Raw genomic sequence first — 20,178 nt, forward strand, 5'->3', positions numbered from 1 at the left:
GCCGTAGAGGGCCAAGATACAAGATGGCTGCGCCCACGGTTGTCACCACTGCAATCGGAGCACTTGTGAGGTCGATTCTGTTTTATTCTTTCGTGGCAGAATGGCTGATAGATCGTGTAGAAATTGCAACTCCCTTGACCTCATGGAAATCGAGTAAGGCTACCCTTTCTTCATCTTTTGTTTCCTTTTAGTCGTGCTTTGCCACATATGCGAAAACACTGTCAGTGTCACTAACGATAGCGATAACGCCAACGCCCGGCAACATCACCTAACTGAAGAGAAGTCTAACGTTAGAATCTAACATAGAAAGTCTTATAAATTTACAAATTACAATTAATGCAATGCAATGTGTATTGCATTGATTGTAGCGTCATCACCATGGGGACCATGATCACTGTCACTGAACATGTTGCATAAGTGCATGTAGACCTCTCTACTCTAGTAAAGCCTAAATCAGATTTTGTTATGTGGTTGTTTTACATTAATCGTGTTGTTAGTTAATCATTGCAGCTATGCAGTGTATAAACTAGTATTAAGGCCAGGGCACTAGATCTCGCGCAGGGACTTAATAATGGTCGCGCATAGCGAAACTGCGTATAGCAAGCAATATTACGCGTGGAACTAAGCGCGAAATTTACCGATACGCCTGCTATGGAATAAACATAGGTCTACCTGACAACCGCTAAACATGAGAAGGAAGCAGGTAAGAAATTTTGATTTCGAACAAATTTTTCACTAAATTTCCAATTTTTCGAAAAAAAATTTCTCTAAATTTCCAATTTTTTACCTTGTAATTTACCTACCTTAGCTTAAAATCTGTTTTAAGGATGTTGTGGCCTAGACGTGTCGTCTCGCTTGTCTCGTTCGTAGCAGATAGAATTCATAATTTGTTCGATCAATCGTTTATAATATTCTACGAAAGCCGAAGCACGTTACAGCCGCAGAGGGGCAGACACTTTCACGCATGAAACTACATAGGGCAGCTGCGCGACCTTTACATACCCCGAGAAATTGAACGCATAAAATTAAGTCCGACATACAAACGCCGACAGCGCACTACTCCGTCATCGTATCATCAGGAGATTCTGGGAGGTGATTTTTCTGCATTTTCGTGGTACATGTAACAAGTATTTATTAAGAAATTCAGATACGATTGTGGAATAATTTCTATTATAAGAGCATCACAAATTTTCGTGCATGATATCTAAGACCCCTCAACCATACAATCAATGCAGTAAATACTGATTAGATTTGTGGAACAAACTGTTGTAGTTCAAATTCAAGAATTTTTTTTTTTTTTTTTCGTCGAGATGTTTTCATTGCAACTGATTGACAAATTGCCCTACATCGACGTAAATAAGCACTGAATTGATCAGTGTTTTAGTAGTAGCCATGATAAAAAATCATGGGCGTACATACTCGAGCAGGATTCGAACCTACGACCTCCTGATCACCGGACAGGCGTCATCTCCACTAGACCACCGAGCTTTTGCCCGACAGCAAGTGTTGGTTCTAGTCCTTATAGCATGCAGCGGGTACTGCTTTGTTATTCAAATTCAAGAATTTTTTTTTTTTTTTTTTTCGTCGAGATGTTTTCATTGCAACTGATTGACAAATTGCCCTACATCGACGTAAATCGACATCGACGAGTGCTTATTTACGTCGATATAGGGCAATTTGTCAATCAGTTGCAATGAAAACATCTCGACGAAAAAAAAAAAAAAATTCTTGAATTTGAATAACAAAGCAGTACACGCTGCATGTTAAAGGACTAGAACCAACACTTGCTGTCGGGCGAAAGCTCGGTGGTCTAGTGGAGATGACGCCTGTCCAGTGATCAGGAGGTCGTAGGTTCGAATCCTGCTCGAAATTGTACGCCCATGATTTTTTATCATGGCTACTACTAAAACACTGATCAATTCAGTGCTTATTTACGTCCATGTAGGGCAATTTGTCAATCAGTTGCAATGAAAACATCTCGACGAAAAAAAAAAAAAAAATTCTTGAATTTGAATAACAAAGCAGTACCCGCTGCATGCTATAAGGACTAGAACCAACACTTGCTGTCGGGCGAAAGCTCGGTGGTCTAGTGGAGATGACGCCTGTCCGGTGATCAGGAGGTCGTAGGTTCGAATCCTGCTCGAGTATGTACGCCCATGATTTTTTATCATGGCTACTACTAAAACACTGATCAATTCAGTGCTTATTTACATCGATGTAGGGCAATTTGTCAATCAGTTGCAAAACTGTTGTAGACTGTCCAGATTCTAAGCCCTGACAGTTACAACTAATCTGTTCAATAATAATATTATTAACAGCATTTGTTGTGTTTCATGGGATCAGACCGAGCTTTTTCACAATGTAACTAAGGGAATGGTTGCATCTTTTTTTTTGCTCAATCTTTTTAACGACTGGTAGCGTTAACCTGAAAGGTTGACCTGCGTTATGTTCTAGGTTAAATTAGGTTGAATAAACGATATCATTGCCAGGTCTGACTATATGGTAAGAGAGATAGAAGGTCCAAGGATGAAAAACTGTGGACATTTCCACCTCAATGTACCAATGAATGCCTAATGACTTTGTTCTATACCACAGTGGTGGAAGGTCTCACTCTTCTGGATGCAGGGATCTCTCCCTATGCAGGAGATACATTTCATGAGGTGAGGCTTCTATAAGTTCTGCTGTCTGCACTCATCCAAGCATTGATTCTGTCCTTTCCTGTAGAAATACTGACAGTGTATGGACAAATGCACATATTATGCAACTGTTGACAAACAATTAGGGTGATGTTATGGAGGACATGCAATAGACAACTTGAACCTTGAAACTTGACAAAATAATCTCTGAAGCAGCTCTTTCCAAGCTACACTGAGATGGGATATGCTATGACAGTAGGTGATGGTGCAGTCAACACTATAGAGTTTCTAATTACAATTAATTTTGTTTGAAACATCAGTTTCTCAGTATACAAATAATGAGATCACATGTTGTTACATCTCATGTGGAAACAAAAACAAAACAAAAAACAAAAAATAATTGTCAATGCAAAAACCAATTAATGTAGGACCATCAATCCATTGGCTCTTTGTCTATCTGGATATTTCCTACAGCTAGTAGACGAAATTGGTTTTAAATCCAAACCCAGTCGAACTTACTGTTTTCCGTGACTGCCTTCTCAGACTCCTCTGCTGCTCTACAGCTTCCATTACCTCCGCTCCATCTCGCCCAGTTTGGTGCCCCTGGTTTTTGTCATTGCTGACCTCTTGACCGCCTGGACTCTATGGTCAGCTGCTCAGATTGCCATCAAGTTCTTGGTAAGAACACATACTAGAGGTAGCCTGGTGTTGTCATGAACTTTGGTTGCAACAAGACTAGCTCATCATGGTGGAAACTTTAGAAGGCACTGTAGAAATGCAGTCCATCCATATAAATTATGCTGTTGTATGCCAAAGACAAGTGTAACCCACTGTCATCAAATCTTCAAATTCAGTACACACTTGTAAGAAATTTTAAAAACTGATCTTTAGCCTCACTTCTATGGTATGATATACATTTAGATTTTATAGTTGTGGGGTTTTTTGGTTTTTTTTTTTTTTTTTTTTTTTTTAAGCGCTGTGATATAGTTGTGCTGTTGTACTATATGTATAGCATATCTAAATACCTGGTGATGATGATGAGGCTGATAACAATGATAATAATGATAATCCATAAGGATTAAACCATGGAATTTTGATCACTATTGTTTAAAAATAACTGATCCAGCCATCATCAAACACTCTTTCTATGTGGCTGATTATTAATGGGAGTGCAAATGCAATTTATTGTTATTGCTTTTACTGAGAACCAGAAGAGTGTAGTCTCTAATTCATGTTGCAGAAACAGCACAATTAAAGAAATAATAGGATTAGTGAATTGGACAGCAATTGATGAACATAGATACAGTGCAGGTCTATGTTGTTGGTAATCAAGGCAAGCACTGATTTATTGAAGTCTGTCTTTAACACTGAGTGCCTGGCAAGATTGAATGTGGAAGTGAGAGAGAGTCAATTTTTCCATCTTTTCCCTCAGTTCAATCAGCAGCAAGATAAGAAGAAGAACTATGCATCAGATGTTGGTCCACTACTCATTGCTGACAGGGATCTGACTGCCATTCCAGACCTGGTGTTAGCAATGTAAGTTATCATTGGTTTGTAAGTTGTAAGTTTATCATTGGGTGGAGTGTAGGAATTTATTAATGATAGCCTCAATTGCAGCAATGGCTCATTATTATACTCATTAATTAATATATGATTACTTTTTATATGATTTTTATCAAAAGCAATCATTAAATCATTATAGTGATTATCATTATCACAATGTATGGTGATTACAATGATAACCAATGTTCTTATAACATAGCCAGGCATAGATTCATGTTCAGTTTGGTTGGTTTTACTTTTAAAGATAAGAATGAAATGGAGTATTTCTCCCCTCTACATGATCAAAGGTCAATAAATTTTGTCTGCCTGTTCCTGACAGAATACTATCTACCTATGAAAACCTTCTTCCCAATTCAAATCAGCTTTGTCAAAATTTGAGTTGCAAAGTAAGATCATCACGGAACTGAGTTTCTGGTATATAAACATAATTTTTCCCCCAAGCTTACAGGTGGCAAGCTGTATTGGTCTGTTCATCACAATTTATTCATCTTGATCACAAGTGAAGAAGCAGTAGAATCATTTTAATGGCATGATATTTTACTCTGAAGTTCTCTTCAATTTTCTTGATAAAGTTCTCTTATTTCCACCAAACATGCAGCTACCTACTATGTCCATTCAGCATTGTGACATGCGTCGCTCAGTGCAGCGTGGTCTTTGTCAATCTTGCTCTCGCTATCACATTCCTGACCACATTACAAGGTGAGAAACACTGTATGCAGACCTTGCTGCTGAGATTTAGCATGTAGAATCAAGAGAATATGTTTGTACAATAGTTACTCATCTAGATAACATTTTGCCACATGAGAAGCATCACTGTGAGTGTGATCTTGTATTTCACACAGTGATTTTCATTGTTTTCAGCTTTGTTATGGCATGGAACAGCAATTGATGAGTCTGTACTGCTTTGAAATGCCAAATGAGCTTCTTCAGCATAAGTATTATGATTTGTATTCTCCCGTTACTGGGAACTTGCACTGAATATTAATCTAGAAAATTTAAGAATTTCTACCTCGGATGATGACTTACCATGGTGTCACTAGAGAATATTTGTATCAACAAAGTTGCTAGATTTTTAGAGCAATATGCTTTGCAGACATCTTGAATGAGTTAGACAAGTGAGAAATCTACCACATCCTTCACCTGGATCTCAATTTGGTAATAAAAGTTTTAATGTAGATAAAGAAAAAATTCACTGATTTTGAATTTATACTACTTCTTAACTTTTTCAAGTGATTTTGTCTGTAGTATGTTTGTAATTGTACCTTTGGATTTTTTCAAAATTCTAAGCTAAGTCATCTTTCATCCAGGTGACCTTCTCATTTAGGGTACTCTGTATGTCAGTTAATCTCCTTCAATCCAAAATGTTCAGTGCAAACATCCATGTGTTTGTTGATGAGAAGCCTCTGTGAATGCTGTGATTCTATTCTTGCAGGAAACTTGGGCGGGGCAACACTGTCCCTGGCCTGTGCCTCCTACCAGTCCCTCTACCCTGCCATGATGATCGTTCCCATGGCGATGCACATGGCCCTCGTCAAGCTTGAGGTAAGCATTGGGTGTTGACTTCATACAATCTTTGCCTTGGTGTAAGTTTGGAGTCAGATGGATTTGTAGAAAGATAGACCTAGAGACAAAAATGATAGATTGATAGTTAAAAGGGATGGCATTTACAAATATACACATATAGTTACCTACACAAATACACATACACCACATGATACACCTACAAAGTATATGTAAATGACTTTAAACAAGAATATGGCTAAGCTTGAAATTCTTCAATCAGTGTGTATTGTCATGTGATGCATTTAAAATTTCCTTTGAACTATCATTGAGAAATACTAGTAGATGTGTACATTTGGTGAGTGGATTTGTTGCGTTGTTTGCTCAATATTTTCAGTCTGCTTGATGAAATGATGATTGTCAAAATTAATAAATGATCTAAGAAAGAGTGAAAGGGATAATGTACTAGAATAAATTTGATGTATTTTTCTGTGATTTGCTTCAGACATTGAAAGATAAGACACTGAGCTACCGCAGAGTGGAGGCTGTGAAGATCATGGCAAGAGTTGTTGTCTCTTTCTGTGTCTGGATGGCATGTCTCCTGGGTCTCTCCTTCCTCATGTTGAACTCTTGGGAGTTCCTGGGGTCTACCTATGGCTTTGTGTAAGTACAAGCTGTGCCTTGAACTTTACAATTAAAGGGGAATGAAGCCCAAACTTGTATATGTAGATTGAGTAAATGCAGCAATATTTGTAGAAAACATCAGCAAAGTTTGAGGAATATTGGACAATCTGTTGAAAAGTTATGAATTTTTGAAGTTTCGCAAGTGTAGCAAAAAAGCTGCTGAAAACTGCTTATCCAATAGTGGCGAGCCGATGAAGTAAAATGGAGTCAAAAGGGGCCTGAGCTTTCAATCCTAGCAGAATCTTTGTCAGAGGCAAAGTGACAGACAGGAGGGAAAGCAATCACATGTAAGGACTTCACACAACAAGAACAATCAGGGACAGGCTAGGGACACAGAACACAGAAAACAAAAGGAGAGGGTAGGAGGTCATGGGCAAGGAGCCCAACAGGTAAAGGGAGGGGGTTAGAGCAGGAGGGTAGACAGATGAAAGGCAGAGGAGGGTCAGTGATGATCCTGAGGACCAAGGGGGCAACCATTGAAGGAAAAGGATGAATAGGGAGGCAACATCAAACAAGATAAGGAACAACAGAGAGATAAAGAAAGGAAAAGAGTGAAGTAACAACAGCTGGGGGGGGGGGGGGGGGCTGAGCATACATTTTCATTTTGTTGCCTCTTCTTGGTACAGTACCTTTTTAGGGCTTGCTGTTTGCTCAGCCCCCCCCCCCCCCCCCCCCCCAGCTGTTGTTATTTCACTCTTTTCCTTTCTTTATCCCTCTGTTGTTCCTTATCTTGTTTGATATTGCCTCCCTATTCATGCTTATCCTTCAAAGGTTGCCCCCCATGGTCCTCAGGATCATCACTGACCCTCCTCTGCCTTTTGTCTGTCCACCCTCCTGCTTTAATCCCCCTCCCTTTACCTGTTGGGCTCCTTGCCCATGACCTCCTACCCTCTCCTTTTGTTTTCTTTGTTCTGTGTCCCTAGCCTGTCCCTGATTGTTCTTGTTGTGTGAAGTCCTTACATGTGATTGCTTTCCCTGCCTGTTTGTCATTCTGCCTCTGACAAAGATTCTGCTAGGATTGAAAGCTCAGGCCCCTTTTGACTCCCATTTTTAAAGTTTCGGTACAGCCATCGCTGGATGAAGAGACTACAACAGTTTGTGATGTTACTGCAGGACAACAATGTAAAGAAATGTAAAAAGAATTCAACATATTTTCACTTTCTAGCATAATGAAAGAGCACTTGACTTGCCTCCTTCAGAAAGAAGGAATGATGTTACCCTATACCTATGTCAGTAACGAGTTGAGGGAATGTGTATTTTTCATATAAAAGGAAATGAGGATGAAAAATCCTACATTAAACTAGCATAAAACACGTGTGAATGGGAGGTATACCACCTTAAAAGTTTTCCAACTTTTTCTTCTTCCATCCTCCAGATTTCAATGATGTCACTTAAACACCCCAAACTGGCAGTGCTTTCTTAAAACACTACAAACATCACAGAATCAGGGGTCGCACTTAACTTTTTTTTTTGAACTAGCCAGGCGGACTACTTAGAATCAATTTTAACACTGAAGCAATATTTTGGCTAGCCAGACGGACTAGTAACTTCAGAATTTTATGATTTTTAGCTAGTCCGACGTGATTTTGGGTGGCCAATGGCCAGCGGACCATCGTCAATTTCGAACCCTGAGAATATGTTTAGATATCTGGAAAGACACCTAACTCTGTTTATGCTACATATTCAGTCTTTATTCAGTTTTAACTTTCCTTGTGCATACACAAGTATTTGCCGTACATTTCGTTAGCAATATTTTTTATTTGTTTGATCGTTTGTTCAGGCTGGCAGTGCCAAATCTTCAGCCCAATCTAGGACTCTTCTGGTATTTCTTCACAGAGATGTTTGACCACTTCAGAACTTTCTTTCTCTGTGTATTCCAAATCAATGCATTCATCTATACAGCACCACTGGTGCTGAAATTAAGGTGAGATCTGCAATCCCTGCCTTATGTTTGTTATCTCTGTGAGCTTTTCCCTGTTTGTGTTTTTGATTTCAATAAGTCTTTTGAATTGACTTTTTGTCCCTCTTGTATTACAATGGATTTGCATTTATAGAGTAAACCCAAACATTTTTTGTCCAGTTCATTTCTCTTTTCTGATCAGTCAGTTGTGCTGTGCCTAGCCCAAGTTTTCTACTGTATACACCATATATTATGTGAATCGGGACTTCCTGACATTTTTGCCAGAGGTCAGATTCATGATCTTGGAGTACAGTAATGAACCGAGACATGTACTTGTGCACTCACATTCATGTTGAGATCAAAGTTAATAATTTTAATGAGTTGTTAAATTTGCTAATAGCACCTGACTTGCAAAATTCGGAATTCTGGAAGGGCCTTGCCAGTGCTTTTGTTAGATTGGTGAGCGCTTTTCCCATGGTAATGACAGTAAGCAGTTAGTAATGTCAGGGAAAGATTATTTGTTATTTGTGACAAGATTACGCTCTAAAGACTTATGTAATTGAGATCATACATTCATATCACCCCTTCATATCTTAAGTTCCAAACCTCTGTGCCAAATGTTTCCTTTATTTCACTGAATTTGTTCTGCCCTTTACAGCAGGTTCCACTGTATCAATAGAAAAGAAGACATTTCTTTTTCTACTTTTAAGTAGAGGTACATTTTATAGTGATTTAATTCATGTGCATGAGGCATTTCTTGGTCCTGATGCCTTGCTGCAGTTTGAAACGTGTTGTTTCTCACATGATACCAGTGTTTTGTGTATTTTGTCTCCCTCTTGTGGCCAGAAAGCATCCACTGTTCGTGATGATGGTTCAGTGTATGCTGATCTCAATTTTCAAGTCGTACCCTGGTGTGGGTGATACCACCATCTACCTTGCCCTCCTCCCAGTCTGGTCTCATTCTTCCCACTGTAAGTAAACCCATATAACCAGGCAGTCTTAAGTACATAATGTGCGTCACAATAACAACAAAAGTCGCACCCCTTGATTTCAGATGAGGACTCAAAAAAGGTGAAACATGTCAACTAAGTCAGTCTTGAGTTTTCCATATTTTCTGAAAGAGCTATTCTTCTGCATGATTCTTAAGTTCAGGATCATAAAATGAATGGGAAAGCATGTTTTCAACAGTTTTTCTACAACACTTTTATTTTTGGTAGAGTAGTGAAATCAGATATATCTTATAGGCCCCTTTTCATTTCTTGAAAATCCTTTGCACACTCTTTACTTTCAACTCCAATAACCTTTGAAAGGATGATGCTACTGCTCTGCAAGTTTGCATTCATCATGGACAGAATGTGTTGATAGCACATGCTGAATGTCAGCTTAATCTGATAATCCCTTCGTTGTTGTTGCTATGGTGGTTTACATCCTGTCTTTTGTCCCATTCATTGCACAGCTAGCACAGCATGGTAAAGATTAAGCTCTTGAATAGACCCAGTACTTCAGAGCCTCTTTTCTCAGTTCACACTTTTCCAGAGTGTGTGCTTTCTTTCCAATATTTAGATAGGTTAGGGGAGTCCATTTGAATTGAGTTATACATCATTTTAAAGCTTAGAGTCTGTTCTTTCAGAATCTGCCCTCAACTAAAAATCCATGTCTGGCGACTTTTTATTGGTTATGTGATGCAAGGTCACATATATTACCGTAAAACCAGACATTTTCACATGCATTGACACTTTTATGAATTTCACAAGGAGCAAAGATTCGCGAAAGTAAAATGCATGCAAAAAATTTTGTCTACACAATGCATTGAATGCCTGTGGCAATTCATGAAAGTTTCAGTCTGCAAAAAGGGTCATTAGCTCCAATTTGTGAAACTTTCATGGCACAAATGTTTCTGGTTTTACAGTATGTGAAGTTTCATGCACATTCATACACTTGTTAATTGCAGATGGTATTTTTATATTCATTATCAATATTCCAACATATTGCTTACTACAAAGTAAGTTTAGCATGCTTTGGAATGAAAATAATGAGATGGCATCAAAGTCTTCATATGACAAAATATGATAAAACTTGTCAAAAATTGTATACATTGTTAATGTCAATTTGCATTGAAGATTTTTCAATGCTTTTTTTTCTATGTGTGTGTGTGTGTGTCCCCAAATAAAACCATGGTTTCCTCCTATCTGTGAATCTCTGCTTGCTACATGTGCAGTGAAACCTGTTCAGATGAAATGTATCCTGTAATCCATTCTTGAATGCTACATTGTAGCAAACTCTTAAAATCATTACTTGGAGCCTACATTCTACAAGCTTCTGTTAAGTAGGTTCCTCATATTTCACATTATTCATATTTGCTGATATATGTGGGTTTTTTCCATCTCACATAGACTATTTTGTGTTGTACTTCTCCTTTAAAATCAAATGGGATGTAAAATTGTATGACATGTTGAATATGGAACAATTAGAAAAAGGATATGATGAATTAAGAGTACAGTCCAGTAGTTTAAAAAAAAATGCAAACACACAGTGATGTGAGATGAGAGAGATTAAATTTCTTGTTGGTAAGATGAAATGTTTCTTCATTTTCTGCAGATTTTCGTAATGGTTTGGTAGTTGGAGTTATGATGGTCCTCTCCACAGTGCTAGCTCCTGTCATCTGGCATCTCTGGATCTACGCTGGCAGCGCCAATGCAAACTTCTTCTTTGCCTTCACCCTGATTTATAACACAGCCCAGGTAAGTTTGCAGTCATGACTAGACTGTGTGTGTCTTCAGTCTCATTTATTGGTAGTCGAAGAGACATTGACACTCGCTAATGACTTTTGCAACCCAAAAGTCCAGCAGAAATTGCATCAGCTTTCAGCATTGTGCCTTGGATATAGGGAGATAGTGCACATGAGGAAAGGATTGTATTGTGGTCATTACCCTTCATTTATCAGTGAGTTAGTAGTAGGCATATAGAGAAATAAAACTTTTGGCAGTGTTACAGTAGTGTCAGGTATAACATTTTGTAGGAACATGCAAATGAAGTAGAAGTCCATTATGGAGCTGGTCTGCTTTGATATGTTGCCCTTGGAGTTCACCAAGGGTAACAAAGTTGGCATGTTAGCACTGGGCAGCCATTACTATATGGCTTATTATGTGCAAAGTGCATGACCCCTCACTGAACTTGGCTACTTTGGGTCATTTCTGGTGGGGTCAGGTGATATAGTGGTCAAGTGAAATCCTGAATTTTGCTGCACAAGCAAATTAATGTAGAATACCTCAGAATGATTACCAGTGACTGTAAGTATTGTAATGCTGTTGCAATTGGCAAAGGTGATCGTGGGTTTCAATACATCTTGATTGTTTCTGACCAAAGCATATCACTAGTAGCCATCAAAAACCTTTCCAGACATTCAAGTTTTCTTCATAGTGACTGTCCTATCCCAAAAGCAGCTTACTGTTAAATGAGAAGCAGCAAATTTTTTGCAAGATACAGCATACGACTTATACTGAGTATCATGTGAAAGTTTTTGATGTCGTGCTGTAATTTTCACTCAGTACAGGAATGCTGCCAACATACCTGCAAAAGTGTTAAAAGAAAGAAGCCCGAGTCAGAAAATTGAATTTCTTCCTTCATATTTTACGAGCAGTATCTGGCTGATTTAGAGAGCTTTCCAACAGTAGCCTCCAAGCACTAGTTCTTTTGAAGTTGTATCCTAATAAGTAGGAAATCTAGTAACATCTGACACGTACATGGCATTTACACCCAATAAATTTCATGCTACATACTGTGTTAGAGCAAAATTAAAGGTCAAAGTGACATATGTAGTCAGACTTTAAAGTCAGAATTAACAGTCATGGGATTGATGTTAATGAAAAACCTGTAAATCATCTAAATCTGTAATACATGTCAACTAGATTGACAGACTTAAGGGCAGAAGTTATGGCTGAGGGAAGTAGTTTTTATGTCCAAATTAATGGCTGCGTGCAAAGACTTGGCACCTCCCTGCATTTGCTGCTCTGTTTATTTTACTTCATGAGATAGAAGGTGCTGTAGTATTCTCCGGAAATAAAAGTTGGCATCAAGCTCAAATTGAGACTAGTCTGTCTATGAAGCATCAGTGGTTCAGCCATTTTAGTACTTTCCTGTCTGCTTGTATTCCCTGTGAAGATCATGTTCTCATTTATATTTGATTACATTGTTGAAGGTTGTCAGGTTTGTAATTAGAACGTTTTTACCCAGAAAGGAGTGTACAGGTAGGTTATGATAAGGAGGTGCGTAGTCACAATCTTCTGATCATAACAGTTCAGATATTTGTTGAAGTGCCTTCTAAGGCAATCATACCTTGCTCAGACAGTCCACATGAGACAAAAACAAATGCAGTATCCTAAATTTTATTTCAACCCTGTTTGCAGAAATTTCTATATTCTCTTTCTTTAATCTCTTATGGAGAAATTTCCTGGTTGTTTTTGTGTTCATCATACACCTAACCTTGTCAGATGATTTTACGTGAGAAATATTTAGTCACTCTAAGCTAATGTGTTATCTTTATTTGTGAACCATTACACCATTGTTGTTTGCATGCATTTCTTTGTTTCAGATCTTCTTGATCACAGATTTGGTGTTTGGTTTCTTGAGAAGGGAGTTCGCCCTCAAACACGGCATGGAAATCCTGGATGAATGTGGCAAGAAGAGAGAAGTCAGACTTCAGTAGGACTGACGGACAGAACGCATGAAAAGAAATGATATCTCTCTCTTACTCCCACATTGCCTGTGGAGGAGTGAATTGGGGATTAAAGAATGCCTTGTTTTCACCAAGACTGAGGTGGACCCTCCTCCAGAGTGCCTTCCCCACCATATTTGATGCAAGGTCTATGCAGTGTATGGGTTCACCTGCAGCTCAGGGGCCCATTTCATAAAAAGTTGATGTGATAGCAACTCTTGCTGGAATGACAATTGTCATGATAATGACAAGAATCCAGCTTCCTGATTGGCTGTTGCTATGGAAAGTTGCCATTCCAGCAAGAGTTGACAACCTAACATCTTTTATGAAACGGGCCCCAGGAGTTATAAGTCCATTGAGATTGTGCAGCGTGTGGTTAGAGTTTAACATGTCTGGCATTGTCTGGGTGGTAGTAAACACTGTGTGGTGAAAGGTTTCCAGGTTACTCTGTATCAGTGATACGGTCTTACATGTCAGTAAGACAAACATGACTGAAGATTTTCTGACTGAGTAGTTATCTATACACGGCGAATGTAAATCAGTGCGGGCTGAAGAGGGAAGTTGGAAAATGAATGTTGTTGTTGTTGTTTTTTCTTGTGTGTGTCAACATTTGTCATTGAAACATAAGTTGAAAATCTTGAGGCAAGGGACTACATCTTGAAGAATTCAATCGCAAGTCATTTCATAACTCAGCTAGTCTTCTTTTCAGGTGTTTCAAGGAAAACTTGCATGGTCACAGTTCAGAGTTTTGTGTTAAGAAAAAAACACCACACAGTCCTTATGACAAACGTCAAGTCTGTAAATAACAAGATTTGACACCCCTCTTCGACAGCATTCCTTTCGCTCCTGAGAAGCAATCCCTTAACTCTTTATACTTGGCAGTGATGAAATACTTGTGGTTTCCACTTGAAATTGTGTTTTCTTTCGGTCAGATGCAAACGATTTGTTCTTCAATTGGTGATCAATACAGCAAGTTATGAGCAGAAGTCAAGATAAATGACAGCTGTGCCATGTGAATTCAAAACTCATAATCAAATAGAGACATACACACAGATGTATGTACAATATGTATGTGCAGGGGCGGATCCAGGAATTCTGTAAAGGGGGGGCGTGACTAATATTTCTGGTGCCACTTCCGGGTTTCATTGCAGTTTTTTCTTTTTATTTTCTTTGTTTTTAACGAAAATTAAAGGGGGGCGTGCGCCGGTTGCGCCCCCCTCTGGATCCGCCACTGATGTGTGTGTGTTGAAATTCACACGCACATGTCCAGTTACCTGGAAGTATGCTATTCATTAGAAATAGCACGTATCATTACTGTTGGTATGACTCACTTCTAGTACATGTATTACAGTAATGCGCTTGATTATTATGTTACATGTAGCAGTGAGCTATTGTAAGCAATATGTTTTGACACAGTCTTTTTTTTTCTTCAAATCTTATAGTTTTGCAATCATATGATAAGTTGTTACATAATTCACAGCAAAATCCTTAACAATAATGTACTAGTTTCAAATCAGACCTTACAGCTCTTGTGTATTCCAACAAATCTGTGTTTTGTTCAATGTTATCTGCTTCTGTGCTTGTCTAGTTGTGGATCTTGCCCTTGCAATTATATAGAATTGCAATAAAGGTTTATGAAATCAGGGAACTGCCAGATGTCATCTATCAAAAGTGTGCAAACAAGATTTTTTGTTGTATGACTGCAGAGTTTAAGTTATGTTATGCATGTGGTGTGTACGAGTGATTCCCACAGTATGGACAGAATTCCCCAAAGTGGGTCTTTATGTTGGAGACTAGCTGTAAGCAGCAAGTAGTCATAAAGTCAGTCACTGGCTGTGTCATGGTATACCACCTACTGTTTTGTAGTACATTCCCTATTGAGGAAATCCGAGCACATCCATTACCGTCATCCATCACAGTGTGTAGTTACAGGTAGTCATTACGCCCTCTAGAGTCCAAGTCAAGTTAGGAAACTGATACATCACGTTATGAATGCTGATATAACAAAATATCAGATGTTGAAATAATGAGGGAATTTTCCCTGTACAATAATTTTGAAATATCTCACCACCTTTGCAAGTCAATGTACCGCACTACTTTTTATTGGCTTTAAACAAATTAAACACCAATACGAACTAGAGCAAAAAAAAATGTTATTGGCTAAAAAAGAAAAAAATACATGTACTGTATAACTAACATTTAAAAGGTTACTTGCTCTATGACACTTACTACTTTCACTGACAACATGTTATTCTTACATACATATTAGCATATGTTTGTGCCATGTGATTTGTGCTTTAATACTGATATAAAAAGGAATCAGTGACAAACAAGAAAAATGACTTGGGTCCCAAGCCCCTCTTCTTATGTTGAGTTCTCTCCCCCCAATAGTTTCAACCTTGCTGCTCAAGTTATGCAGTTTGATGTTTTTCTCCAGGAGTACATTTGATACCCATGGTTGACCATGTGAAACACTGCTCTGAATGGAGCAAAAATCATCCTTACAGACAAGGTTTGAAATCAACCAAAATATGTTTTGATCATCAGTGACAATACATAGTCAAAACATCTCCTTTCAGTTCATTCCTGTTGGATTAGTAATTAGACAAAAAATCTTGGGACTAACTGACTTTTGGGGGAAAAAACAACCAAACTTGCATAAGTTTTCCTCTGTCCTTGATAACAAAGTTTTTACTTAACATGTCTGATCTTATTGAATAAAGCAATGAAAACAGGGAATAAATTGTGAATGATTCTTCAATGTGAGTTTAAAGCACAATTCTTCCTGCCAATATTGGACAAAGTGGAAACTTAGTTGACAGAGGTCCTTTGAACCAGGAAATTTTGTTCACTTCCTCAGATTTTTTATTGGATCAGATCTCTGTAAGTCAAGTTTCAACTGCATAATGAGAATGATATGATACATCATGTTATCTATTTGAATACATAACAAGAACTGTATTAATCTTGTCCAAAGTGATCTCTTGAAATCAAAGCAGTATGTTTTGTTTTGTTTTGTTTTGCTTTGTTTTGTTCTGTTTTGTTTTGTTTTGCAAAAGAACAGTGGAGTTCACTTTCCCTAAATTTAGAGATATCGAGGAGATGTACAATGTCAGTAGTGTACATGTTTTGAGGATTGTGTACTTGGAGAGTTATGGTCTAATATGGTGTCGTTTCAACATTAAAAAAGGAGAGGTTGCTATCATGCTATTGAAAAAAAGAAAAGAATTGAAATTGAATATGTGTACATTGAGCATTCTTTTGTTTGATTTCTTGAATAAAATGTGTCAACCTGAAATAGAAATATGGAGGAGAACTTTGTGGCTCGAATTCACGAAGGTGGTACAATTGAAACCATGGTTTAAACCATGGACAAAAACCATGGAGCGCCAAGTGTTGCATGGAATATTTCGTTACGAAATCAGTCATTTCATTGATGAAATGATTATTTTGTAACGAAATGACAACATTTTGTAACCAAATGAACATTTCGTCCACGAAATGATAATTTCGTTAACGAAACGGTCATTTTGTTACGAAATGTTCCGTGCGACACTTGGCGCCCCATGGTCTTTTTCCATGGTTTAAACCATGGTTTCATTTGTACCACCTTCGTGAATTCGGGCCTATATGTTTACTTTGTCATGTTTTTGATATCATTGCTGGCCTTATCTCTTTCAATTCAAATGAAAAATAAAGCTCTAATAAGTATGTAAAACTTAGCCATAAGAGAGTTATTTTTTATGTTACTTGTACAGATGTAAGTTGTACTAGGAATACTGTATCTTCCATAAAGAAATAAAAATTAATAAGTAATATAATGTACATGTAAATAATTCTGGACAGTATTTTACAAGGTTTATGTTTCTTGTAATACTTATTTAGACAATGATATGACATTGACATCAAGTAAGTACTGTACTTCTAAGAAACTTGTGTGTTGAAATTTGAAGGCCTTATGATGAATTTGAAGGATTTTCTTTATTGACCGGTATAACCTTAGATCCCTGAAGTACAGTTGCAATAAAATTTAATGTACTTATTGCTCTGTGACTTCATGGTTTAGATGATTATGTACTCCACTTCTTTGTTGACCCACACTAATACATTAAGAACAGAATATAGTAAAATCAAGTGAACAAATATTTCGATGTCTTTGAAATGGAACATGAAAAAAGAATAGTGTGGAATTCCAAAGTTTCACTTAGTACAGTGTAAAATCTGTTTTGATAACTTTTGCAGATTACACATTAGTTGAGGGGATGATGCAATTACTTCACATCTCTTCTATCTGTGTGTGCGTGAAAATTAAAAACCTTCATAAATACAGCAGCCAGTACAACCAATTGCCTTTAAAACGTCAGAATCTATTGTGACAACTCTGCAATCTTTTGATGCTGGGATATGATTACCACATTTATCATGAATATAGTATAGTAGTATACTCCTGTAGGCCCTACATGTGAAGATTGGTTGAGTCAAAACAAACATGTATAACAGTAACGACATCCATCACCCCTTAAAAATCCTCATTGGTAGGTTTAGATATTACAATCTTTCTTTGCGAGAATATTATTTTTTCTCTGAAAAATTCGTCAGATCTTATTGCTTCATTTAACTCTGACGTCTTGAGATACGGAATGGTTTTTCACTTGAAGGCATTGTATAGCTAATGTCTGGTCAGTTTGGAAACAAGAAGCCCCGAGCATGAAGGAAAACTAATATAGGGTCTATAACAGATAAACTGTTACACTGTAATTGGGTTTTGAAGGACCGAAAGGTGAAATGCCTGTACATGTATACACTATACAGAATAGTCGATTTTCGCACACCAAGCTATGAGTGCAACGTGTAAGAATTTTACTTGTTTGAAGTGAGAAAGGAATGGACGTTTGACAATAACAGTTCTAACCCATTTCGACTTCTTCACTGATCCATGTATTCTTAAACTACTAAAACTCTTTAAGATTCAGTAAAGTTTATCTTTCATTATAGAACGATTGACACAAATTACGCGTGCATCACAATAAGCTCCACTTATGATATTACATTTTGAAGTAGATTCAGCTTTGCTTTCACAATTCTGGGTTTTTGTTTTAGTTTTGTTTTTCTTTCTTTCTTTTCACAACTGACGGAAATACATTTCTCTCTAATTAATGTAAATGATCTACATGTATCTAGCTTCAATTGGATCATTATACACAAATTTTCCTAGTGACATTACAATGAACACATGAAATGAGGTACTATATTATGTAGACAACAGAGATCGTGACGTACCATGCCCTACGTCACAAATATGAGTGTGTAAGCGTTTCAACCCATGGCTTGTATAGGAGCTAATGTACACGAAAGACATACGTGCTAATACTGGAGTTAACACCGAAATGCTTGAGGCACATATGGTACGTCAAATCGATAGTGAACCAGTTCTCTTAACTGGCAAGACCTCGTAACCTAGATTCTTCCTGTGCTGACTCACAAACCTACTAATTTGCATACTAATGACATTTGATCATCCAGGCATGTATGAATATATTGTTCCAAATAAAGGGGACCCCCATGACACTGTAGCAAAACATTCATGACAGTTCACGCTATCATTAAATCTATTTTGATGATTACAGCAGACTATTCAGAAAGTCAAATCACGACTAGAGCATAACGGCGACATTTAGTAACTAGAAAAAAAAAAACCACAAAAGTGACATGCGACAGACAAGCACCCATAGTTTACAACATTTAATATGAAGGTGATTTGGAGCGCAACGAATTAGCTCATTGATTTTTGTTGTTTTGGCAAGAAGTCATAAATTAGTATTCAACCCTAGAAAATAATGATAAAAGAAATGAGTAGATGTGGTAAATGGACATAAACACAAAATCCCATTTAATATATCAATTGAGAGATAATACGCTGTCGGTAAGTAGTTATATACAATATAATATATCCAGCTAGATATGAATTAATATGAAATAACCCTTCTTGAGACATATTATGTAACATGCTATGATAAACAAGTGGCAAGTTTCATAGTTTGTTCGATACACGTGTAGGGCCTAGCCATCTTTTTATGTGATTGATATGACTTGCAATCAATTACAATTCGTCATAATATTCGACTACCGTGCGCGGGGTCAGTAACATTGCTTCGCACGTCCTTTCTCCTGCGACTGATGACGTCATGTCATATACCACTGTGACGTAGTGAATGGTGCCCTGGGATCTTCACTGGGGGACCCTGGTTTTGAATTCCACCCGGTGTGGACCCCTCTGAAAACCAATCTTTGGCTGACGAGGGTGTTCCACCCCATGAGTGGAAAATAAAGACTGAATTGATTTCGATTGTTCATCAGTTGGTAGGCTGTTTTGCTCACACTGCTTGAATATGATTAGTACAGTCATTATGAATGTAAATTCATCATGTCGTATCATTGAGACAGCTTTTTGATATAATGATTTTCATTTTTAACTATGGTACAGTTTAATTTTGTGCCTTTTGCTATATACTTTTTAGAATGTTTGTAATTATATTTTGTATCTTAATTCAACTTTTCTCTTCTGTTTTAATGCCCACAGAAACACCCGCATTAAGCGCTATATAAATGTTATCTATCAGTATTATCATTATTCGAGCTATGAAAAGAGGTATACCCATCTCCAGGGCAACTACCTTGCTGCCCCTGCTGCCTACATCCCCGGAGGCAGTGCTGGACTATTAGCCCCACTGGAGAACAGTGGGAAGCTACGGTTGGTAAACAGACCGTGTTACAGGAGCAGACTAATTTGGGCAAGGATGGCAAAATTCAGTTGAATGATGTACAGAAACATCAGCGTACTGTATTGTCTAAGATTGTGTGTGTTCATGCACGTACTATAGATCTATCCGTTTACTGCCTTCTGCAATGCGTTTCTCTCAATCTCAAGTTACCTCTAATGATTTTTTTCTCTCTCTCTCCCGAGAAACCTTTTCTATACAAGCTTATTACCTTTTCAGTTGGTTTCTCCAATTAAAACTAGTAAGACATCGTTTAATTGCAAGGCACTTAAATTCTGTTTTTGTTCCCCGAATTATTATTTATTATATTCAGTTTTATTATCTTCTTGATGCTGTTGACAGAGTCAATATAAAGATCCAGATGTAATAATGTATGTCATAATGTAACAACAGGAATAATAA

The 20,178-nt window shown here is 37.6% G+C and overlaps 1 protein-coding gene across 1 annotated transcript; it reads left to right on the top strand.

Moving 5' to 3' along the window:
* The first annotated feature begins 18 nt into the window (after positions 1-18).
* Positions 19-16,236, top strand: LOC140232696 (phosphatidylinositol glycan anchor biosynthesis class U protein-like). Its single transcript, XM_072312813.1, has 11 exons — positions 19-153; positions 2,596-2,660; positions 3,180-3,314; positions 4,069-4,172; positions 4,798-4,898; positions 5,632-5,741; positions 6,205-6,362; positions 8,164-8,307; positions 9,130-9,254; positions 10,882-11,024; positions 12,875-16,236. Exons 1-11 carry the CDS (start codon positions 24-26, stop codon positions 12,986-12,988), a joined length of 1,329 nt encoding a protein of 442 aa, XP_072168914.1. The 5' UTR covers positions 19-23; the 3' UTR covers positions 12,989-16,236.
* The last annotated feature ends 3,942 nt before the right edge of the window (positions 16,237-20,178 follow it).

Source organism: Diadema setosum, chromosome 9 (genome assembly GCF_964275005.1).
Source record: "Diadema setosum chromosome 9, eeDiaSeto1, whole genome shotgun sequence".
Classification (NCBI taxonomy): Eukaryota; Metazoa; Echinodermata; class Echinoidea; order Diadematoida; family Diadematidae; genus Diadema; species Diadema setosum.

Excerpts from the sequence above, each read along its gene's own strand:
- LOC140232696 (XM_072312813.1), top strand. The coding sequence starts at position 24 with ATGGCTGCGCCCACGGTTGTCACCACTGCAATCGGAGCACTTGTGAGG. Across the intron at positions 154-2,595 it reads CTTGACCTCATGGAAATCGA|TGGTGGAAGGTCTCACTCTT; the intron begins GTAAGGCTACCC and ends TCTATACCACAG. Across the intron at positions 6,363-8,163 it reads GGGTCTACCTATGGCTTTGT|GCTGGCAGTGCCAAATCTTC; the intron begins GTAAGTACAAGC and ends TCGTTTGTTCAG.